Source organism: Cetorhinus maximus, chromosome 21 (assembly GCF_964194155.1).
Source record: "Cetorhinus maximus chromosome 21, sCetMax3.hap1.1, whole genome shotgun sequence".
Classification (NCBI taxonomy): Eukaryota; Metazoa; Chordata; class Chondrichthyes; order Lamniformes; family Cetorhinidae; genus Cetorhinus; species Cetorhinus maximus.
In genome coordinates this window covers 66324499-66349585 of record NC_135899.1, presented here as the reverse complement: position 1 = coordinate 66349585, position 25087 = coordinate 66324499, and the positions used below count along the sequence as shown (strand labels likewise).

At 40.7% G+C, this 25087-nt stretch overlaps 1 protein-coding gene across 1 annotated transcript in view; it reads left to right on the top strand.

Moving 5' to 3' along the window:
- eloa (elongin A) overlaps positions 1 to 25087 on the top strand; it is a 46982-nt gene that overhangs the window by 3758 nt on the left and 18137 nt on the right. The window contains exons 2-4 of the mRNA XM_078567032.1: positions 14587 to 14643; positions 20883 to 20995; positions 22603 to 23653. Coding sequence (XP_078423158.1) covers positions 14587 to 14643; positions 20883 to 20995; positions 22603 to 23653 — 1221 coding nt within the window. The remainder of the gene's footprint in view (positions 1 to 14586; positions 14644 to 20882; positions 20996 to 22602; positions 23654 to 25087) is intronic.

The following is a 25087-nucleotide window of genomic DNA, read 5'->3' as shown; positions in this document are numbered from 1 at the left end:
TAAGATTATGCTGTAATGTGCAATTCTATTTATTTCTCTTTCATGCCCTTATCTAGCTTCCCTAAATGCACCTGTGCTACTTGCCTCAACTACTTTTATTAGCGAGTTCTGCATGCTAATCACTCTGTGGGTAAGGAAATTTCTTCTGAATTCCTTATAGCAACTATTGTATTTATAGCTCCTAGATTTAGTCTCCCTCACAAGTAGAAACATCTTCTCTACTCTATCAAGCCCTTTCATAATCTTAAGGACCTCTATCACGTCACCCCTCAGCCTTCTCTTTTCTTAGAGTCCCAGCCTATTCAATCTTTCCCAATCAGTATGACATCTCAGTTCTGGTTTCGTCTTTGTAAATCTTTTTGGCACCTTCTCTAAGTGCCTCATATCCTTTTTATAATATGGAGACCGGAACTGTGCACAGTATTTATGTGGTCAAACTAATGTTCTGCATAAAGTTAACATAACTTCTCCACTTATGTATTACTCTAGAAGTGAACATCGGAGCTTTGTTTGCCCTTTTTATGGCCTTATTAACCTCTGTTGCAAATTTTAGTGACTTGCTTATCTGTTCACTAGATGACTTTCTTATCTATCCTATTAAGACACTTGTTTTCGGAGTGGTATGTGGACCGCTTATGCTTCTAACCAAAATGCAATGCCTCATACTTGACTATCATGAAATTAATTTGCCAATTAAATGCCCATTCTGCAAGTTTATTAATGTCTACTTGTACTTTGTCGTAGTCTTCCTCAGTATTAATGATACTCCCTAATTTGGTGTCATTCACAAATTGAGTCCAAATTGTTTATATAAATGGTGAACAACAGTGGTCCCACACAGATCCTTGTGGAACATTACTCCACGCCTTTTGCTGGTCTGAGTAACTACCTTCAACTCTTTATTTTCTGTTTTGGTTGCCAGGAGGTGCGTGCGAGCAGCTTTGATTGAGTTATCCTCAAGTGCTTCAGTTTTATTCCTTGTCTACTTATGCTTTAACTGAGTTCCATGCCCCTTACACTGGGGATTCACAGGAATGACGCTTTATCTCACTGTGTCGTTGCGCTCACGACCAGGTTACCCTTTTCAAACTTTGTAAATTACCACAATGTCTTCCTGCTTCAACTTGAAGTACCGGTAGGCTTACCCATTTAAAATAGGAATTGCTTTGAGACCTCATGTGGAAAGATAATCTGTAAGTCATATATAAATCTTAAACAAAAACAGAATTACCTGGAAAAACTCAGCAGGTCTGGTCTTTTTCCAGGTAATTCTGTTTTTGTTTTGGATTTCCAGCATCCGCAGTAGTTTTTTGTTTTTATCCATATATAAATCTTGTTGGTTTGTTAATTCTCAGAATCACAGAATTGTTGCAGCACAGAAGGAGGCCATTCAGTTTGTTGTGTTGGCACTGGTTCCCTGAATGACCATTTCACCTAGTGCCATTCCCTGCCTTCTCACCGTAACCCTACACATCCTTCCTTTTCAGATAACAGTCTAATTCCTTTTTGAATGCCTCGATTGAACCTGCCTCCAGTACACTCTCAGGTAGTGCATTCCAGATACCAATCACTCGGTGTGAAAAAGTTTTTCCTCATGTTGCTTTTGCTTCTTTTGCCAATTACTTTAAATCTGTGCCCTCTGGTACTCTGTGCTTTCATGTGTTGGAAGATTTTCCCTATCTATTCTGTCCAGACCCCTCATGATTTTGAGTATCTCTATCAAATCTCCCCTCAGCTTTCTCTTCTCCAAGGAAAACAGTCCCAACTTCTCCAATATATCTTCATAATTGAAGTTCCTCATCCCTGGAACCATTCTTGTGAATATTTTCTGCATTCTCTCTAATGTCTTCACATCTTTCCTAAAGTGCGGTGCCCAGAACTGGACGCATTACACGGGCTGATGCTGAACTAGTGTCTTAAACCAACTCAGTATAACTTCCATGCTCTTGTACTCTATGCCTCTATTAGTAACACCTATGATAATGTATGCTCAATTAACCACTCTCTCAACCTGTCCTGCCACCTTCAAAGACTTGTGCACATATACACCCAGATCCCTCTGCTCCTGTACCCGCTTTAGAGTTGTACCTTTTTAGTTTATATTGTCTCTTTGTGTTCAGCCTACCAAAATGAATCACTTCATATTTCTCTGCATTGAGCTTCATCTGCCGTTTATCCGCCCAATCTACCAACTTGTCTATGTCATTTTGAAGTTCTACATGACCCTCCTCTCAGTTCACAATGCTTCCAATTTTTGTGGCATCCGCAAACTTTGAAATTGTGTCCTGTACACCAAGGTCTAGGTCATTAATATATATCAGAAACAGCAAGGGTCTCAACACTGACCCCTGAGGAACTCCACTACAAACCTTCTTCCAGCCTGGAAAACACCCATCAACCACTCTGTTTCCTGGCACTCAGTCAATTTCATATCCATGTTGCTATTGTCCCTTTTATTCCATGAGCCAAAACTTTGCTGATAAGTCTGTTGTGTGGCACTGTATCAATGCCTTTTGGAAGTCCATGTATGCCACATCAGTGGCATTGCCCTCATCAACCCTCTCTGTTACCTCTTCAGAAAAACTCCAGCAGATAAGTTAAACGTTATTTTCCCTTAAGAAACCCATGCTGGCTTTCCTTAATTAACCCATATTTGTCTATGTGACTATTTAATTTTGTCCTGAATTATTGTTTCTCGAAGTTTCTCCACCACTACAGTTAAACTGATTGGCTTGTAATTGCTGGACTTATCTTTGCACTCTTTTTTTTGAGGCCTGCCATTGCACCAATTGTTGAGTGGTCCTTGTTTGCCCTGGGAGCAAGCCCTGAGTACTCCGCAGAAAAACAGTTAACAGCTGCTTTAAGCCTCAGGCTGAGTGATCAAACTGTGTGCAACTCTCTTCTGATTTGCTAGGCAAGTAGTTCTGTGTAGAACTATTTATACCATTACATGAGTGGAAGGATCCATTCCTCCTCACCATGCTGTTGAATTATCAATATCCACTTGGAGAGAAGGCAAAGTGATTCGTTATCAGGAGGGAAGTGCTATTCCATTGTTCTTGGCCAGTTGTGAAGTGTTATAGGTGGAAAACTCAGACTGCTTGCTTTTCTCTTGATTGGAAACAGGACTTAGGAGCAAAACCTTTTAAAAGCAAACCCGGTTTTAAACTTGTAATGGCATCGGGTGTACAACTGTGTAAAAGACGGCATAATTTTATTAAAGAATTTTGTGCAGCTTTTCTTTAATGTTTTCTGGGTATTTTTACAATGTGCTGGAAATATTTTGTAAACAGAGGCTCTCTTCTGTCAGTTAATGACGTGCTGATTGACAGTGCTGTGTTTCCTGCTTTTGGTGTTGTGGTTGTCTTGACAACCTTTAGAGGGGAGAAGTTACTGGCAACTGGAATCAGGAAATACAACCTGGCTCCCACTTTCTCAATATTGTAAACAAGCACAAAAATCACTTTTGAAAATGAGGACATAAGCATGTGTGTTGGGTGATCTCTTGTTTTAGAAAGGACATATTTGCATTTCCTTAGCTCCTTTTATGATCTTGGGGCGGTCCAAAGCATTTTACAGCCAATGAAGTACTCCTTGAAGTGTAGGCACTGACGTAATGTGGGAAATGTGTCTGCCAACCTGTGCACAGCAAACTCCTGCGAACACCAGTGTTTTTTTAATTGATTATAGGTTGAGGGATAAATAGTGACCAGGACAATTTGAAATCAATTTGTGATCTATTTTTGAAGATAAGCTTACTGTCATTCCTGAGGTGACCAATCAATATCCATTGTGTCTCTGTTTGTGCTCTGCATGAATTAATGCCATGGATATTTTTCGTTCCCTGGGGTTTGATTATGGTGATGGCTATACCCAGTTTCCCACGGAGAGTTCATGATGTTCAGACTCATTTGAAGCAGCAATGTCATGCTTTAAACGATTAATTTTCATTCTCAGCACAAATGGTGCATTTTTTTTGTTCGTTCATGGAATGTGGGTGTCACTGGCTAGGCCAGCATTTATTGCCCATCCCTAATTGCCCTTGAGAAGGTGGTGGTGTGCCGCCACCTTGAACTTTTGCAGTCGATGTGGTGTAGGGATACCCATGTGCTGTTAGGAAGGGAGCTCCAGGATTTTGATGCAGCGACAGGAAAATAAATATCATGTTTAAGAAGGACAAGAAACATTGATTCAGAATCAAGTTGTAAAATTGTAATTCTGTGTGTTTTGAGTGCAGCACTATTTTAAGGCAAAACTTTGTGGTTTAAAACTTACTAATATTAGTCACCACGTTTATGTGTAAGCTGGGATATCATGGATGCTCATTGGCTCACATATAAACAGAATTATCAGTAAATCTTTATTAGTCAATTAATATTAAACACAACCCATTCATGATGAGGCAGGAGTGCCCTCAGTGTTTTAAAAATTTTTTTGCATTGATTTAACTCAAGGAAGATTTTGTGTTTTTTTTGATTTATGTTTCCAAATTTTTGAAGATTTAATTTCCCTCTTCCCTCTCCATCCTTCACGGGGGGCTAGCTGATGCCCAGGAGCTTGCTTTAGCCAAAAGGGTAAGATAATTCATGTTGAGATTTCTTTATAACCCTTGTCAAGCTGTGCACTGACTGGATGGCAAGATCATGAACCTTCCTCGCTCACTTTCTCCCTCTGCATCCCCCTTTCCATTGCTTTTCCCCATTCATAGAATCCTGCATTAGTGAAGTAGACCACCTAGTGAACTCAGTAAATCTACCACTCTGTGAGGAGCAGGTGCAATCCTGACAGGCTGTTCATTCTGTGCGTGATAAATTTAGTATACAGGTCATGTATAATAAGCAGACCATAGATGTGCTTTAGTGTTAATGCTTAAAGCACTGGGCATGTTTGTTCTGACTATACAGAGTTCCTGTTTATTCAGCAAGGGGTAGTGTTGTATTCGCAATAGCTGTCTCATCTGCTCCATCCCGTAATTGATTTGTTTGTATTCCTTTGGAGCTTAATAGTATGTTGAAAATATTTTAATTACTTGCACGTGGTCAAAAAAAGCTCTTTGTTTTGTGAACTGGGTATTATGATCAAGCATTTTATATTCAAGGCCTTGGATAGCCTGACCATTAGAGGCTGCTGTTGAAATTTCAGGAACCGTAAGCCCATGCGATGTAGCAATAAAAATTTCTGCTTTTGGGGATGGTAGAGCAGGGAGTAGCTGGTTGAAGCAAGAGGTTACCATTGTGTTCCACACATTTGGGATCTAATTTCAACTCAGCTCAGGTTGATGGGATGAAAGTCTTATGCTAAGGCCCTATGTGAAATGATTTTAAATTGTCTCAGCCTAATTCACATTAGGATTATGCCATATTTTCCATTACTTGTTCGCCAATGGCTTTTTTATTGTCATGTACTTTATAAGCTTGTTCTTTACTCAGTAGACCCCAGGCACAGTGACAGATACAGTAGAGGGCGGTCTCAATTGAATTGCTTGCTGGTATCTTTTTACATTTTGTTTCCCTGCAGGAAAGTTCCCCCCATTACAATACAGCTGTGATCAGAAATTTAGTGTACAGGGAATAGCAGCTATGAACCTAACTCATTTTTCATGGAGTACAAACAGAAAATGCTGGAAATATTCAGCAGGCCATGGCAGCATCTGTGGAGAGAGACAGAGTTAACATTTCAGGTCTGTGACCTTTCATCAGATCATCCTTGTTATCGATGCCAAAGTTTGCCAAATTGGAGGTCCTTTTGATTTCATTTTGTCAGCCCTTCCTTGTTGAAGCCAAGCCAAATTGTAACCACATTTCCGTGCTCTGCTGAGAGGGCGTGTACCTCCACAGACTGAACACTGTTCATTAGTCAGACCTCTGTTGTCCTCTGTCATTTTTCCCTCCTTCAATCGCTGAAGCTGCATCCAATAACTCTGTTACCTGGAGAATCTTGAATGTAAATGTTATTTGTTACTGGGTTCTGAACTTGAGCTTCACATTATAGTGCTGTACTATACTTCCTGGGATGTCCAATGCTGTTAATATTTAATCTCCTGTTAATAATTAAATTGGTTTTATGTTCTCAAAACTTTAACCAAAATGCATTGAATCACCAGTTCTTAGTGTTTAACAGTGTTGCACTGGTATATGTTGTTTATCATCATTTTTTTTCTCCTCACTCCCGTGCCATTCTGAAGGCATTGATTGGTTTATGCTTCAGTATCACTGTCCATGTATGTGTCCAGGCCTAGGCTGTTAGACAGTGTGTTTTTATAGTTGAGTCTGATGCTTTGCTAATCTGCTTCAATAATGGCTTGTGATGGAAATTGCACATTTCTGTGTAAATGTTTTCTTTTCACTTTCAATTCTTTTTAGGATTTTAAATTTGTGCTCTCCCATTATGATACTTGCTGACTTGCATAATGTGCCTCATCATAACCCTTCACAGCCTTGAAGACCTTTACCAGACCACCCCTTAACCTTGTTAGTTCTCGTGAGAAATGTTCTATTCCTCAAGTCTCTCTTCATAACTGTGGCCATCCCCCTGCTAACTTGGGTGCGGGAGCTCAGTAAGAACTCTGCTATCTTGGGTTGTGACGTGACATGATATGCATTGACCCATTGCTATTTTGACTGTTCCATGTTGGCTGTCTTCTGTCATTTTGCATATACTTCCTGTCTGCTCTTGATGCCCTATTGATGGATGAGTTGTGGCGTTAGCGGTTAATTTCTTTGAATTATGGTTTTTGGCATTCATATCTTGCTGTCTTTACTTTTTTCCATAGAACAAAGACTGTTCTGTTCATGATTTGCTATGTAGATTGAACATGATTATAAGCTACTAATACGGTTATGGCTGTTCATCAATATTAATAATCCCTTTACTAGAGTGCGAGTATTTGGAGGTGATATAAAGATGTGTTTAGTTTAAACATTAGGTAGCTGGTGGCAGCTGGTACACTGTTCTTTAGCAATGAACCTTAGGCAGTGAAAAGTGATATGAAGCCATGTACTGTCTAAAAATAATTGCAGTAAATCTGCAAATTTAAACTGCTGCCTTTCAGTAGCACATGGGTAACTCTGCCCTTGATGAACAGTGCTGGGAATGTATACTGTGTTGTGGATTTCTGAAAAATCTTTCTACTACTGCAAAATGACTGGGAAATCTACTGCAGGCATGGAGCACCCTGTTACAGATCAGGATTTTTTTTCCAATTCCTTTCTTTTCATGTGACTGGCTTGATAGTTTCCATAAGTAAATCACTTCAATGTCCGATAGCGAACCTTAAATTATTTATAAACATCCAGTCTGCTCCATCCATGCATCCTCCGTGAATTCAGATGATGGAAATTAGGATGTTAGTGTATTACACAGCCATAGTTATGGTCGAGATTCATTTAACAAACAAAATGATTTGGAAAAGATAGGCAAAGTACTGTACAACAGTCAGCAATTTAAATTCTGTCGTGACAACAGTTTGAAAAGTCAGTTCTATCAGCTGAGTCTCTGGTACATAACCACTTTATTTTACAGTGCTTTACCTCCCTCAGTCTGCAATGACATGATGAAAAACTGAAGATTACAGTATTTTGTAAGAATATTTTCCCTTTGAAATAAAAGTAGAAGAAATCCGATTACCGAACTGTTAGCAGTCCTAACACCTTTGTGACTAATCGGCCTAGAAGCTTGTTATAGCCAGACAGCCCAAGTAGCAGCCTGCTCTCCCTCCTCCTCCTCCTCCTCCTCCCCCTCCCCCTCTCCCCTCTCCCCCCCCCCCCCCCCCTTACAGTATATTTATATGATGTTGTCTTGATAAAGATGGACGCTTAATAGTTTTTTGCTTTTTAAAAAAAAAAAATCCATATTCCCTAGCTGTCGATCTTGAGGCATGGCTCATAAACCCGAGTCCAATCTTCTTTGCTTCAAAATGTCAGTGTCATCTCCCCAGCCTTTGGGTAGAGGGTTAATATGTGAATTGTGGAAGAGATTATGATTCCTATCACCCCAGTGGAATGGTTTACGAACATACATACAAACTAGGAGCAGGAGTAGGCCACTTGGCCATGGATCTACGCATGAGCAACAAATTATCTTTCTCTCTTGTTTGTGATGCTGTTCCTTCAGGGTGATTGTTCACCATACAGACACTCAGCCAGCGACAGCAACAAAGGTCAGGAGCTTCCACAAGCATGACGATAGCAAATTGCATTTTTATCTACTCTATTCCGAAGGGCTGCAAGTAGCGGGTTCCATGAATCAAAGTGAATTCTCTAGCTGTGAATCAAAGTGTCATTGAGCAGCTTTTTCAGTTTCTAATCAACTGCTAAAATCCATTTTGGACTAGTTACAACCATTTTGAAATATAGACATGAGAGTGATATATCTCTAACAGGACAAAAAGTTTCATTAAATGATTCTTTTGCACACTTTTAAAATAAGTGCATAACTATTTGAGGAAATATAGTTTGCACTTTGCAAAACAATGCTTGCAACTTTGTAGCTCATTTAAGGTCATTTGAAATAAAGCCATACCACCAATTACTTTTTGTTGCAAAAAGTGGAAGAGGCTACTAATCTGTATTAAAATCAGAATTTTGCAATTGGAATAGCTCAACCCACAGGTATGCCGTGCCCTTGACTTTACTTACCTTGAATTCTTAATCCAGCCTGCCCTGTCAGTGGATGGTGTTGAGCAGAGACCTCTCCCATAGGATGGGGTGCACCATGCCTCTGTCTGTCTGCCTGCCAGGATGTGTATGTTAGTTGAAAATTTAATTGAGGGATTGGTGGTGAATAAAAATAAATGAAATCACCTTTTTTCTTTGACTGAAATTGGGCAATGAATTTACAGTGATATCTGCAAAGAATTTCCTGGGATATATTCTTTGACCAGAACTATATGGATAATAGTGATTAGGTCTATGTATAACAGGCATCAGCAGCAAAAGTTTAACATGATGTTACAAGCCAATGACATATAAACAAAAGTTTAGACTTCTGCCTTACTATAAAATACTCAGTGAGAATTTGATTTGATTATAAATCAAATTACTATTTTCAATGTTCCAAGGTTCAACATGGTATTGAGTCTCGAGGCATAGCTGTTTCTTGACATATTCATTGTAAGATGAATTTCTACATTAAAGGTGCTATATAATTTCAATATTTAGTTTGTGGCATGGAGCATGTATTTGTGTTTTTAATTTATTTTGAATTCCAGGCCTGTTCACTGTTGTAGTTATTCACATTGTATTTGATGCTGCTACCTTTTAGCAAGGGAAATGAATAGGAAAAGTTTTTGTCCATTTGAATCCTGCAGCAAGATTTGATAATGTTTGGAATTAGGTATGCAACCAATTTGATAATCTGTGCACTGCTGTTGGGGCATATGGATGCACCAATATTTTAATGCGTTAATTATCTCATCTGGTTTTTGTTGAAAATTTTAAAAAAAACCAATATCGGGGTGGAGGGTGGGTGGATTGTGCCTGTTTGTCATCATTAAGCTGATAAGAGTGTCAGGTGGTTGCTATTTTTGCCGTTTAGGCAACTGTGCCATGTCAGAGTGGCCGTTTATAACTGGCATCAGCACTACTGAGTGTGAGATTCCCATAGATGGAAGCTGATGTCAGTGCAAGTTCAGCCATTCCAAAGTTCACTGCAGGAACATCAGTGACTTGCCATATATGGTACTGGAGCAGCTGTGCTTTTGCCCTGTTGTACTTTCTACACAATCTCCTTGTGGCAGCATGTCGTCTCACCTGCAGCACACAAGCAGCTGTTGAAGCATTTGCTTACCCAGCCTGGACAAGTCAAAATATTTTATTTATGGTTGACTGGGCCTTGGCTCAATGGTAGCGCCCTTGAGTCAGAATGTTGTGGATTCAAGTTCCACTCAAGAGACTTGAGCTCATAATCCATGGTAACACATCAGTACAGTACTGAAGGGAGGTAAAAGATACCATGATACTGTGAAGAAGAATCGAGTAGGTATTACCGACATTTAGCCTTACAACAACCTCCTCCTCCCTTCAGGTACCATGCTCTAAGAGGATGTTGGCAACCATGGACTTTCATTGGATTGCCCCATGGTTATGCTGGGCAATAACTGCAGTGGTTTGCTGTTACCTTTTGCAGTGGTTTGCCATTGTCTTCTGCAATATGGCTGACCAGGAAACACTTACGCTCTTACTGTCAGACACCAGGCATATTGGAAGGATTTACAGGCTGCTCGGCCATGTTATTAACACACCTTCCACGGCATCAAGTCCTGAAGTGAGACTTGAACCCAGAGCTTCTGGCTCAGAGGTACAGATGCTACCACTAATACCTCCCCAGCCCTACAGCTATTCACTAACTAAGCAGATTATCAGCTTATTGTCTCATTCTATTAGTGCAACATTGCTGTGTGCACATTGGCTGTGTGGCTCCTATATTACAACAGTGACTACACTTTAAAACAACTTTATTGGTGTAAAGAGCTTTGGGACATCATGAGGCTTTGAAAACAACAATATAAATGCAAGTTTTTCTTGTTGTGTTTTAATTCTCTGAATAAGGTTTCCTCAAAAGGAATTGTTTTTAAATCTTTGAGGAGAGTAATGGCAATGTTCTCTTAGTAGAAAAGGCAACAGTTTAATTTAGAGATCTGAGAATCGCTCTATCTTTTTGGGAGTCAGTTCCAGTCCCCAGTGTGGAATGACACAGTACAAACTGGGAAAGACTTGTGTTTGATCCTGGGAACAGATCTTTGACTGAGAGGGGTGCCTCTGTACACTGCAGTGCTGCTGGACTAAGGAGAGAAGATCAGCCAAGATTATTGTTTCTGAACATTGTTTCTGGTGACTCCTGCTAAACAGTGCAGTTGTGTGGCTATCTGGTGAGGGCAGGGTGTTCCTCATGTTGAAATGACCTGATATTCATTGTCTATTCCATCACAAAGAATTGCCACTTGGCCACGATACAAGGGAATAGTTGGCACCCATTGAACTGGGTGAAACATAAATTAGTTGCCATCTGTGGAATCATATCCAGCATGACCTCCCTCCATTTATGTCAGAAGTGAGGATGTGCAATGATTGCACAGTGTTCTGTACCATTCGCAACTCCTCCTATACTGAAGCATGCTGCAAGAACTGGACAACTTTCATACATGGACCGATAAATGTTAAGTAGCATTGCACCATACAAGTGCCAGGCAGTGACCATCTCCAACAAGAGAGAATCTAACTATCTCCCCTTGACGTTCAATGGCATTACTATCACTGAATTCCCTGCATCAACATCCTGGGTGTTACTATTGACCAGAAGCTTAACTCGACCATCCATATACTGTGGCTACAAGAACAGGCCAGAGGCTGGAATTCTTCAGTGAGTAGCTCACCTCCTGACTGTCCACTGTCTACAAGACAGAAGTCATGAGTTTAATGGAGTATTCTGCAGTTTCCTGGATAAGTGCAGCTCCAATGATGCTCAAGAAGCTCTATATAATCCAAAACAAAGCAGCCTACTTCGTCAACACCCCATCCACTTCTTTAAACATTCACTCCCTCCACTACCGGTGCACAATGGCCACAGGGTGTACCATCGACAAGATGCACTGCAGCAACTTGCTAAGCCTCCTTCAGTAGCATATTCGAAACCAGTAGCCCCTACCGTCTAGAAAGGCAAGGAGACCAGCTGTTTGGGAACACCACCACCTGCAAATCCCCATCCAAGCCACATACCATCCTAACTTGGAATTATATTGCTGTTCCTTCACTGCCGCTGGCTTAAAAACCTGGAACTCCCTTTATAGTAACACTGAGGGTATGCCTACTCCAAATGGACTGCAATGGTTCAAGAAGGTTGCTCACCATGACCTTCTCAAGGGCAATTAGGGATGGGAAACAAATGCATACCTTGCCAGTGGCACTCGCATCCCATTAATTAATTTAAAAGAAATGAGTCAGCACTCTGGATTGGTTTGCAGTATGACCATGACTTGTACTAGTTAGTAGTGCCTGATGTAATTTTTGGCTATGTTAATGAGGAATGTTGTAATGCCTATTAAAATGTCCATATTTCTCATCTTCCATTCCTCCCAGCACTATTGGCACTGTGCTGTGAGTCTCCTTTGCCTTCTGACTATTTTGTTTTTCCACTGTTTTTCCTTGGTCATGCTTTCTTTTCACTTAAAATCCCTTTCTATGTTATGCACCGAACATTTATTAACTCTTAAACCTGAAGGTAACTTTTTAAAAATATACTACTAATTGCCTTCTCCCACATACTGTTAACCCTGATTCTTGAACAGAGGCCTGCTCCCTAAAACCTTCCTGTATTGTACCTGTCGTCTTCCTGTTCCATTCTTTAATCTTTGAGGATTTTAAGCCACACTTTACCTGCTCTGCTTCTTGAATTTTCCTCTGGGCCTGGCCTACTTCTTCCTGACTGTAACTATGTATGCTCTCTTTGAATCCAATCCAGTTCCCAAATTCCCTGCCTGCTCACTACCTGCCCATGTCCATTGAGTCTGTGGAACTTCTGGTTTTCTAATTTAGAGCAAGTTCAAGTACAGAGTTGCTGCTACAGGGCATCTGGATTTGAGCCTGGATTAAAAGAGAGAGAGAGAGAGAGATAAGAGGTGGAAAGAAAAATTTGAGAGAGCTTGTTTGGCATTAATTTAGATTGTATGCCCTTAAAAGGGTCTTACACTCGAATGAATATAATCTAATGTTTCAGGTGAGTTTAGTTCATATGTAACGGGTAAATATAGCAACTTTACAACATTCAATGTTGAGTCTTTGTGCGATACCGTTATTGAGATACCGCTTTTGGAGGAGCAGGGCACCTTGGACAGCAGCTTCCTGATTTCCATGTTTGAATATGCATGTGCAGTTACTGGATGTTCTTTTTGGATTTCTACAAATTATCTTTGTGGCTGTTTGCAGCGTAAAATCTGGCCCATGGGCTTGAGTCCTTTTACACACTTATATTGCTGCAATTCTAAACTCTTCTGTGAATGAAAGTAACTCCTGAGAGGTGATTTATTTTTTCATTTCTTTAGTTTAAAGTCTCAACAGGCCAAGAATCTCTCAGAGCAGGCAAATGAGCTGTCTTCCATGGAATTCTTAAACCAGCTGATGAGGCAAAATTGGCTGGTAATAACCGTGCATTCCATCTTCTGTTCAGTGCTTCCTCACAGCAGCAAGGCTGAAGGTGATAACTTAGTTAAGTCGAGGACCCGCCTGTTATGACCACTAGCCCTTTGTTGCTTCATAACACAGCATCATCATGCTAATAATTTTATTTAAACGGTTGGTATGAGAATAAGTGTGCTTTGCAAGCAGGGTTTACACTAGCATGTTTGTGCCAAGAGTGCTGTAAACAAAAGGAAGAACTTGCAATTATGTTGCACCTTTGATGACCTCTGGCTGTTCCAAATCAATATCTGAAATGTAGCCACTGTTGTTATGTAGGAAACGCATCAGCCAATTTACCCACAGCAAGATCCCACAAACGGTAACCAGCCTAATCTCTCTCAGTGATGTTGATTGAGGGATAGATATTGGAAAGAACATCAAGAAAACTCCCCTGCTCTTTTTTCCAATAAGTTTTTTAAATTAATTTACGTGATGCGCGCGTTGCTAGCTTGGCCAGGATTTATTGCCCAGCCCTAATTGTCCTTGTGGCATGGGATCTTTCACCAGAGCGGCCTGATGGGGGCTCAATTTGATATCTCATCCAAAAGATGACACGTCTAAAAGCCTGACAGTGCAGCATTCTCTCAATATGCCACTGAAATGTCAGCCTGGAGCCTCTGCTCAAGACTGTAGAATAGGACTTGAATGGATTACACAGAGGTGAAAGCTCTACCAGTGAGCCACAGCTGACGCCTAATTAAATATGTTTTTGTTTTGGAACTCTATAAATAGGGTGTAGACACCCAGTTGGCAATACAGAGATGAATACTACATCCAGAAATGACAGTCTGAATTTTATATCACCTTTAATGCCCTACGATTGAGAAATATTTCATCTGCTTTGTGTATTTGGTTATCTTTGGTGTTAAATTATTCCGTAACCAAAGATGTGCTTTTAGAACAGAGAGAGATTTTAAAAAAACCTCTGCAACACAGATTTTATTTTTTCATTAAATTGACTGTACTGCTTCAGAAAGAACAGGAACAATTGTTTATATTCCTGTTAGGTGTATTTTTAAATTTAGATTTGTGAATTCTATTTTTTTGTTCCATTAAACTTTAACACACAATTTCCAAAACAAATAACCAAGCATTCTGATGGTGTAGTCGCTCCAGGCTGGTACATGTAGTATGGGCATTTGTGTACATCCTAGAAGACTGCAGCTGCTTGTGGAGTCTGGCAACAACAAGAAAATTAGGGAAATAGGCAAATCCAACACTAGCTGTCAGCAGTCCCACATTTTTACTGTTATTAATTAGCTTGTTTTCAAATTTCACTGTCTCATATATGTTGCACTAAAACAGTACATTTTGATGGTATTATTATCATTTGATTATGCTCGGATATATGGTGTGTGAAAAATGAAAAATAAGACACTCTGAGGATTAATGTTTTCAACTTTTTTTTAACCAGATCCTGAAGACCTTGAAGCGTTTGAATGAACTTCCTATCACTGTGGATATTTTAGCAGTAAGTTACTATCTTTTGACTTTTCAGATTTTTGGGTGGGATGAAGAGGTTTGGGTGATGGTTTAGGGAGCAGAAGACAAGCTAGTTGCCAATCCAATTTAGCATTGTACAGTTACAATTTATATAGTAGAAAGAACTCGCTGTTCCATCCTTTGCTCTGGAAGTTGATTAGTGGATCTTTGCTCTTACAACCACAAATGTAAAATAATTTTCTCAGAATTTCTGCAAGTAAATGAAACTGTACTGGTAGGTTAAAAGCAATGGCCTGGATTTTGCAGTCATTGGAAGGAGAACAGTATTTTCGGTTCACCTTGCTGATAAGCTGCTTACAAAACTCCTACGGGTTTTTGAGCAGAGACTTTCTTTAGTGGGGATCTACTGGGCAAGTACTCCATATCATGCCTTGCGTTGATTTCAGCGCCGAGTCTATCAGAAAGGTTCCGTAGTGCACTCTATGTAGGAGCATGTATCTCTGACAGTGGATTCCTGCATTTCATTTTATTTACATGTGTGGATATCGGAAGTTGCCGTCCAACTTGCTCCTTAATAGTGAGCACTAATAGCGTCAATGTTATTCCTATTGCAAGATCTGGGCTATTCTATTAGTCTTCATTTAAAACCTGCAGGGAAGATGTAACTGGCAGGTTAGGAGAATGGGCAAAGAAGTGGCAGATGGAATACAACGTGGGGAAGTGTGAGGTCATGCACTTTGGTAGGAAGAATAGAGGCATAGACAATTTTCTAAATGGGGAGAGAATTCAGAAGTCTGGAGTGGAAAAGGACTTGGGAGTCCTAGTCCAGGACTTGCAGGTTGAGTCAGTAGTTAGGAAGGCAAATGCCATGTTGGCATTTATTTCGAGAGGACTAGAATATAAAAGCAGGGATGTGCTGCTGAGGCTTTATAAGGCTCTGGTCAGACCACATTTAGAATATTGTGAGCAATTTTGGGCCCCGTATCTCAGGAAGGATATGCTGGCCCTGGAGAGAGTCCAGAGGAGGTTCACGAGAATGATCCCAGGAATGAAAGGCTTAACATATGAGGAACGTTGAGGACTCTGGGTCTATACTCGATGGAATTTAGAAGGCTGAGGGGGGATCTGATTGAAACTTACAGAATACTGAAAGGCCTGGATAGAGTGGACGTGGGGAAGATGTTTCCATTAGTAGGAGAGACTAGGACCCAAGGGCACAGCCTCAGAGTAAAGGGAAGACCTTTTAGAACAGAGATGAGGAGAAACTTCTTTAGCCAGAGAGTGGTGAATCTATGGAATTCATTGCCACAGAAGGCTGTGGAGGCCAGGTCATTGAGTGTATTTAAGACTGAGATTCTTGATTGGTAAGGGGATCAGAGGTTACGGGGAGAAGGCGGGAGAATGGGGTTGAGAAACTTATCAGCCATGATTGAATGGCGGAGCAGACTCGATGGGCCGAATGGCCTAATTTCTGCTCCTATGTCTTATGGTCTTATGGCTAAATGTATTGAGTGAGGCGGGGGTGTCCTGGTCTGTTCAGCTCAGTCGGGTACCATGTAAACATCCAGAGAGATTGTATGAGTTCTTGATTGCATAGTTTATCATCTTGCCTTAAAGTAAAATACTCCTTTGATGATACATTAGTTGTTTTAGATGTATGTGCACATTTCTTACGTCAAGGATAAGATATCTGATTGAAGGATAAGAATACAACTGGCAATATGACCATGTGACAAAAACATATCTCCAAACAATGGCAATATTGATCTCTCTTTCTAACTTGCCAGATTATTGATGTAATTTTTGTATCTGAACCTATTATCAAAGTTGTTCCTGCAATGCTATCACACATGTCATTACCTGTAGTGTATTCAGGACCAAGAACTAATGTTGGGCCATCAGAGAACACCAGATGTAATGCAGTGCTTGCTGCTCTATTTCCAAAACTATGGTTGACATCTACCTAACTGAACTCAGTGCAGACTTGGGGAATAAGGAAATGGCAGAGAAACTACACAAATACTTTGTGTCTGACTTCGTGGAGGGAAATACTAAAAACATCCCAGAAATAATGAAGAATCAATGGGCTAATGGAAAGGAGGAACTGCAAGATATTAATTTTAGTAAGTCAAAAAGTACTAGAGAAATTAATGGGACTTAAAATAGATAAATTCCCTGGACCTGATGATCTACATCCCAGAGTATTGAAAGAGGTGGCTGTAGATAGTAGATGCATTGGTGGTCATCTTTCAAAATTCTATAGACTCTGAAATGGTTCCCGCGGATTGGAAGGTGGCAAATATATAGGGGGGGGGAAGAGAGAAAATGGGGAACTACTGACCTGTCAACCTGACAGTAGTAGGGAAAATGCTAGAATCTAATAAAGGATATGATAACAGGGCACTTAGAAAATAATGGTAGGACTGGGCACAGTCAACATGAATTTATAAAAGGGAAATCATGTTTAACAAACCTGTTGGAGTTTTTGAGGATGTAACTAGCAGAATAGATAAGGGGGAACCAAATGGATGTGCCATATTTAGATTTTCAGAAAGCTTTTGAAAGGGTCCCACACAAGAGGTTGGTAAACAAAATTAGAGCACATGGAATTGGGGGGAATATACTGGCATGGATTGAGAACTGGTTAATGGACGGAAAACAGAGTAGGAATAGATGGGTCATTTTCGGGTTGGCAGGCTGTGACTTTTTTTTTCATTCATGGAGTGTGGGCAAGGCCAGCATTTATAGTCCACCCCTAATTCCCCTTGAGAAGGTGGTGGTGAGCTGCCTTCTTGAACCGCTGCATTGCATGTGGCGTAGGTACACCCACTATCCTCTTAGGGAGGGAGTTCCAGGATTTTGACCCAGCGACAGTGCAGGAAAGGCAATATATTTCTAAGTCAGGATGGTGAGTGGCTTGGAGGGGAACTTCCAGGTGGTGCTGTTCCCATGCATCTGCTGCCCGTGCCCTTCTAGATGGAAGGTACTGTCTAAGGAACCTAGGTACATCTTGTAGATGGTACACATTGCTGCTACTGTGCATAGGTGGTGGAGGGAGTGAATGTTTGTGGATGGCGTGCCAATTAAGCGGGCTGCTTTGACCTGGATGGTGTCGAGCTTCATGAGTGTTTTGGAACTGCATTCACCCAGACAAGTGGAGCGCATTCCATCACACTTCTGGTTTGGGCCTTGTAGATGGTGGACAGACTTTGGGGTGTCAGGAGGTGTGTTACTTGCTGTAGGATTCCTAGCCTCTGACCTGCTGTTGTAGCCACAGTATTTATATGGCTGGCCCAGTTCAGTTTCTGGTCAATGGTAACCCCTGGGATGTTGATAATGGGAGATTCAGTGATGGTAATGCCATTAAAAGTCAAAGGGGCAATGGTTAGATTCTCTGTTGTTGGAGATGGTCATTGCCTGGCACTTGTGTGGTGTGAATGTTACTTGCCATTTCTCAGAGTTTAGATCTGATCAGTTGGTTGTGGGATTGCTTAGCTCTGTCTATTGCATGCTGCCTAAGCTGTTTGCCTTGCAAGTAGTCCTGAGTTGTAGCTTGACCAGGTTGACACCTCATTTTTAGGTACGTCTGGCCCTGCTCCTGACATGTCCCTCTGCGCTCATCATTGAACCAGGGTTGATCCCCTGGCTTGATGGTAATGGTGGAGTGGGGGATATGCTGGGCCATGAGATTACAGGTTGTGGTTGAGTACAATTCTGCTGCTGATGATAGCCCACTATGCCTCATAGACGCACAGTCTTGAGTTGCTAGATCTGTTCGAAATCCATCCCATTTAGCATGGTAGTAGTGCCACACAATATGATAGAGGGTATCCTCAATATGAAGACAGGACTTTGTCTCCACAAGGACTGTGCTTCAGCCACTCTTACTAATACTGCTATGGACAGGTGCATCTGTGGCAGGCAGATTGGTGAGGATAAGGTCAAATATGTTTTTCCCTCTTGTTAGTTCCCTCACCATCTGCCGCAGACCCAGCTACGTTCTTTAGAACTTGGCCAGCTCGGTCAGTAATGGTGGCTACTGAGCCACTCTTGGTGATGGACATTTGAAGCCCCCTCACCCAGAGTACATTCTGCACCCTTGCCATCCTCAGTGCTTCCTCCAAGTGATGTTCAACATAGAGGAGTACAGGTTCATTAGCAGAAGAATGGCGGTATGTGGTAATCAGGAGGTTTCCTTGCCCATGTTTGACCTGATGCCATGGGAATTCCTGGGGTCTGGAGTCAATGTTGAGGACTCCCAAGGCAACTCCCTCCTGACTGTATACCACTGTGCCACCATCTCTGGGGGCTTGTATCAAAATTGGAATCATACCGGCGGGACATGGCATACCCAAGGATGGTGATGGTGGTGTCTGGGACATTGTGTAAGGTATGATTCTGTGAGTATGACTAGGTTAAGCTGTTGCTTGATTAGTCTGTGAGACAGCTCTCCCAATTTTTGACACAAGCCCCCAGATGCTAGTAAGGAGGACTTTGCAGGGCCTACAGGGCTTAGTTTGCTGTTGCCACTTCCGGCGCCTAGATGGATGGCGGGTGGCCTGTCCAATTTCATTCCTTATAGACTTCCTAGCGAGTTGATACAGCTGAGTGGCTTTCAGAGTGCATTTAAGAATCAACTGCATTGCTGTGTAGCCTGGAGTCAGATGTAGGCCAGACCAGGTAAGGATGGAAGATTCCCTTCCCTAAAGGTCATTAGTGAACCAGATGGGTTTTTACAACAATCGTTTCATGATCATCATTGAACTTTTAATTCCAGATTTTTTTTTAATTGAATTGAAATTCCACCATCTGCCATGTTTCTGTGATTATAGTGGGGATATGCAGGTTGCTACTCCTAGCTAATATGGATTTTTAAAATACAACTTAAAGTATCTTGCTTCCATCTCTCTAGCCAACTTTCTGTTCATCAATGAATAGATGATTTATGCTCAAGCTTCTTTGCCTAAAACTCCTGAGCCTCCTGTACTGGACAATCCTCCATTTCCTCCAATTAAACATTGGAAAAACTAAAACTATTGCTTTGTCATCATCGGTACTCTATTCCCTTTCCTTTCCCAACCCCCACCCATCCCATACCAACAGATCCATTCCCTCATCAATGATTCCATTCCCCCTCCCTGATCATTGTCTCAGGCTGAACCGGACCAAACTCTGTTTCCTCAGCTCAGCTTCCAATCTCGTATCCTCTTTATTGCAAAGACTGCCTTTCTTCTACCTCTGAAACATCAGCCCACCTATGACTGAAACCTGCACCCATGCTTTTGCATTTCAGCCATCCAATCGTGACTATTCCAATACTCTCTTGACTAGCCTCCCATCCTCCACCTTCCATAAATTTGAGCTCATCCAAAACTCTGCTCTCTGTATCCTAACCTGTGCCAAGTCCTGTTCATCCATCACCCCTGTATTCGCTGCTCTACATTTTATCCCAGTCTGTTGCACCTCAGACAAATTTTTATCCTGTGTTCAAATTCATTCCTGGTCTTGCCTTTGTCATCCCTGTAACCTCTTCCAGCCCTACAACCTTCCTAGAACTTTGTGTTCCTCCAACTCTGGTCTGTTGCACATCTGCAGCTCACTTTGCCTCACTGTTAGCTGTCTAAGTTTCAAACTCTGAAATTCCCTCCCTGAACTTCTCCGCCCATCCTCCTCAAAGACCCTTCTTAAAAGTGACCTCTTTGTTTGAGTGTTTAGTGACCCATCCTGATATCTCCTCCTTTGGCTTGTCAATTTTTGTCTGATTACGCTCCTGTGAAATACTTTGGAATGTTTTTCTATGTTGAAAGTGCTATATGAATGTAAGTTGTTAGGGTTTTTTTTTGAAGCTACTCAGTGATGGTTGTGTCTTTGATATTAATTTCATCCTCCACGTGGCAACTAATGGATGTAGCAGGTAACTTGGTAGTTTGGGGGACCATAAGCCAATATTCCCATCTTGCTGCTTTTCACGTAAAAGCTCTAATGGATATGCCACTCAGTAAATGTTGTTTTAACAGGGATGGATTATTACTGCAAAGTCACAACAGAATTCTTTCAAAGGCAATGTACGAAATAACCCAGTACTGTTAACTGCACCATAAACACATCCTAGCCTTTTTAAAAATGTTATTGAGTGTTGCAGTATTTTAGTGTTGCTGTCTGGTTTTCATATTGATTTGGAGTATGACAATGAGGAATTGAGTTTATGTTGAATCCACAAGCTGAGGAAATTTGTTTCATTGCTATTTCTGTTCTTTTTGTAAACAGGATACAGGAATAGGGAAAACTGTGAATGGATTCAGGAAGCATGATGTGGTTGGAGAGTATGCTAAGAACTTAGTCTCAAAGTGGAAGAAACTGGTACCCCAGGAAGTCGAACGGTATTGTTTCAACGGCCCTCTCTGTTTAAATAGTGAAAGCTGTTAAGCACAATACATGTGTATTTTCTCTGATTATGTTTAATGTATAACAACCAATTCTTGAAGCAGGATTAGGAGGAGAAAGATTATTTATCATGTGTTATGTTACGTAGAAAGCTAAAATTCCCAATTCTTCCCTAAACATGGCAGTTTTGAAATTTGAGGGTTGTCATTTTCAATTGGCCCTCAACTCGAGCTCTTTAGTTAGTAAATTAGAAAAAAATTCTCCTGCCACCAGTTTTGTGACTGGAGATCATCGTTTTTGGTTGATGGATCTGGTTTAGCTACTCATGACAAAATAGAGAAACTAGAATCCCAAGCCAAGGTGATCAAGAATCCAAGCTTCTAGTAATCCAATTTCAGTTAAACAAGACATTGGTCTCCCAAGAATGACTTAGTCTTTTAGGATGTTAAAGATGGGCAAGCGTAATACAGTATCTTATAGTGCCAAAGATACAGAATAGTGTAGGAAAGCATTTTAATGATACCAAAAGGGCGATTAGAGCCTGCAGTCGTAAAAGTAACTGACAGAAGTAGTTCCCCTTTGCCTCTCCACGCACTACCTGCCACAAAAAAAGTCCCTTACAGTTGATTGACATGAGTGTGGCATCACCTTCTGTACTTTTCAGGATTAAGAGTTTGAACTGTTGGCTCATCTGCTTCTGGTAAGTTTATTTAAAATATCATGCTGTTCTATACAGCTACAATAATTGTAATTTATATTAAGTTGCATGAGTTGGACTTACCTTTCGTTCAAATATATTGTTACATGATTCCATCATCTTTGAGTCACCTTGCCTTCTCTGCCCTGCACCCCAATGCAATTATCTTTTAAAGGCAGGTTTCTTAAGAGCCATACACTTACTCAGGGATCAGCCTACAGCTGACATGTCAGCCCTCAATCATCCTGCTACAGCGTGTAAATATTACCATGTTGGTTCATATTTTGCTTGTATTCACTGGGAGAGGGTGGCAAGTAGTTTACTTTCCTCTCCAATTTAATTAAAGTTTGAAGTTTTAATTCTTTCTCTAACTTGCAGAAGTGTTTTGTTGCTGGACCCAGCAATGATTTATCTTGCCTTTCAGTCATCGAAGCATAGAATTTTACTATAGAAGAAAACAATTTGACCTTGTTTGCCTGTGCTGACTTTCAAATAGCTATTCACTTGTGCCATCCTGTGAACCATGCATTCCTCATATGCAAACTTATACTGTGGCTGTTGGCAGGTTTGATTATAGGACCTCACACAGTTGATTTTGATGCGTACACATAACCTGCACAAATCAATACTTTCCAGTAAATATTAGTAGTTAGTGACCATGAGTTCTGTCTGATTTTGTTTAATTTTCCTTCTACTGAGCACTGGGACCTGTTGTTGTCCCTTCTAGCTAATAGAGACCAGAGATTGAACCTGGGATTCTCCTAATTTGTGTGGCTCAGTTTCACATTGGTCAGTGCTTCTACATGCTGTGTTATTAAAAGTAGTCTTTTTTTGTGTAGGTACTGTAACAACATACAATTAATGACAGGTCATAAGACGACTTTAATTGATGTTTGTTTCGTTCAGATCCACCAATACACTAGAAGAGCGAGAGTTTGGTTATAATAAAGGGGTTTCCAAAAAGAGACACCGGGACCTTTCTCCAGAAGATGATTATGGACAGACATTCCAGACCCCTCATAAAGAGTCCTATGAACCAAACTATGAACAGATTCATGAAAAAAGGAGACACTCACTGGAGAGTGAGAAACCTTTCAGGCCTGGTAGCCATGGCTACCAGTCTTCAAAATCCAATTTTAAAGAGGAGGCGGAGAGATGGACTAAATCTCCTCCTGTGGAGGATTATGATGAGGAGAATGACTATTCTGATGAAGATGTTGAACAACCTATGCAACCACCGAAAAGCTTCCATAAAACTCCTCGGGACCATCACAGCTCACGAGTAGAAGTGAGCGCAGGTCGTGACAGGGAACACAAGTCTTCGCACAAGGAAAAGCAGCAAGCAGTTACAAAAGACGATGAAAAGTATAAGTTATCCTCTCTTCAAATGCAAGATAAAATGAAATCTTCCTCAAAGGAGCAGCATAATCATAGGGACAGAGGAGAGTTTGCATCAATAAGTTCCAGTCATAAGAAACCTCGCCTGCAACCTGAGGAAACTTTGGATGACAGAAAATATAAGCATAGAGACTTAGACAAACGAAAACCTGATCGTGAAGAAGCAAGGAATACATTGGACAAACCCAAAGAGAAATCCACATCAAGTAAACAGAAAGAACAGCCAGACTCGAAAAAGACAAAATCTACAGAAAAAAATCAGTCTGTTTCTTTCCTTAAGGACTCTACTAAACCAGCAGTAGTTGATGACTTTGAAGAACCAACAATGTCATTTGAGTCTTACCTTAGCTATGACCAGCCGCAGAAAAAAAAGAAAAAAGTTAACAAACCTGTTGAGAAGGTTAAAGAGACTCATCCAGATAAATCCAAAGGGTCAGTTAAACCCACGTCAAAATCGGGTTCTAGGAGCTCAGACTCCTCCTATAGAGCACAGCATGCTGAAGAAAAGAAGAAATCCAAACGACATGTTGAGGCGAAGCCTAGTGTTAAACCCAGAAAGGTAACGTTAAAATTAAATAACATTGCTTAAGGTTATTATTAATACTGGAGAATAAGAGTATTTTATAGGTAGTAGAAGTTTAACAATAGTTTCATCCTGAGGATCTGGATGATATGGCTCAGGTTAAAACTCTGCTTTTTGATCATGGCACATGTGCATTTGTGTCGTTAATTGCACTATTGAGTGTGACAACATGGAATTCATTACCACAGTTCTCCTTTGTAAGTTGATCACTGCCGGGTAATCAAGGAGAGGAAGGGGCGCAGACCAGCTTGTGCATACAGGGACAAAATCTGAAGGCACTGTGTCATTGCAGTTATCTTTATAAAAGTTGGGTCATCTATGGTTGTATTTTTACCCGCACAGAATCTTACCCAGCAAGTGTTAAATGTCCTGTGGGAAAAGCAGAGAATAGGAAAAGAAAAAAATGCAAGTTGAGCTTCAAGCCCTTTTGTCATGAGCAGAATGAAATACCTATCTTTATTTCAAACTATACATCTGTGTCAGGATTCTTGAGCTAATGGTTTATTTTTCCTTTTTTAAAGAAATCTGTTATGTAGTACCTGATCGGATTTCTTTTAAAGCTAATTCTATTTTTGTGTTTGGGATTTCTCCTACTCTGTCAATCAACATATTAATAAAAGTACCTTGGTGACGCTGATGGATGTTTTCAGGTAACTCCAGATGGCATTTCCTGGCCCCAATAGTTTTGAGGTTTGGAGTTAGGCCAAAATTTTCATCCACTCCTGCTGTGAGCCAAGGGAGTGTTTGGACAATGGAGCAATGTGAAGTGAAACGTGATGTTTCTTCAAACAAAAAAAATGTTTGGGTCAACGTGTGACCTGGGGCCCTTTCGAAAGAGCAAGAGTCCATGAATGATTCTGAAGGAAACTTACTTCACTTTGAAAGCGAAAAGAAAACTGGAACCAGGATCAGATTCTCAACCCTTTGATTCTACAGTAGTGGCTTGATGTCCGTGTGTCTTTCAATTTGAACTCAACCAGTGAGAATCAAAATGTTACTGACAAAATTACTATCAAATTAAATATTAGTTGTTTAGTCCCCTTGGCTATTATTGGTAAGTAGTTGTATGTTTGGGAGAGAAATCTATATGGCTATTAAATGTTTTTAGTGTTTTAGTTTAACATTGAATCCACAAATTCCAACAATAAGCCAAAGATATGAACTAACATATAATGAGGAATTAAAGCAGTGTCAAAAATCAATTTTGCCCCACCAAACTCTAGCTCTGCAGTCAGTTATCAAAACTGGAAACACTGACCAGTCTCTAGTTATATGAAAATGGTGAGAAAGTTGATCAGATTGAATTCTACATGAAAATAAACTGTCTTCTTAGTTTGGACTTCGGCATTGACTGTCTTGCAGTACTTGGTATGAGTTTATCAAGTTCGAGAAACATGGGGAGAAAGTTGA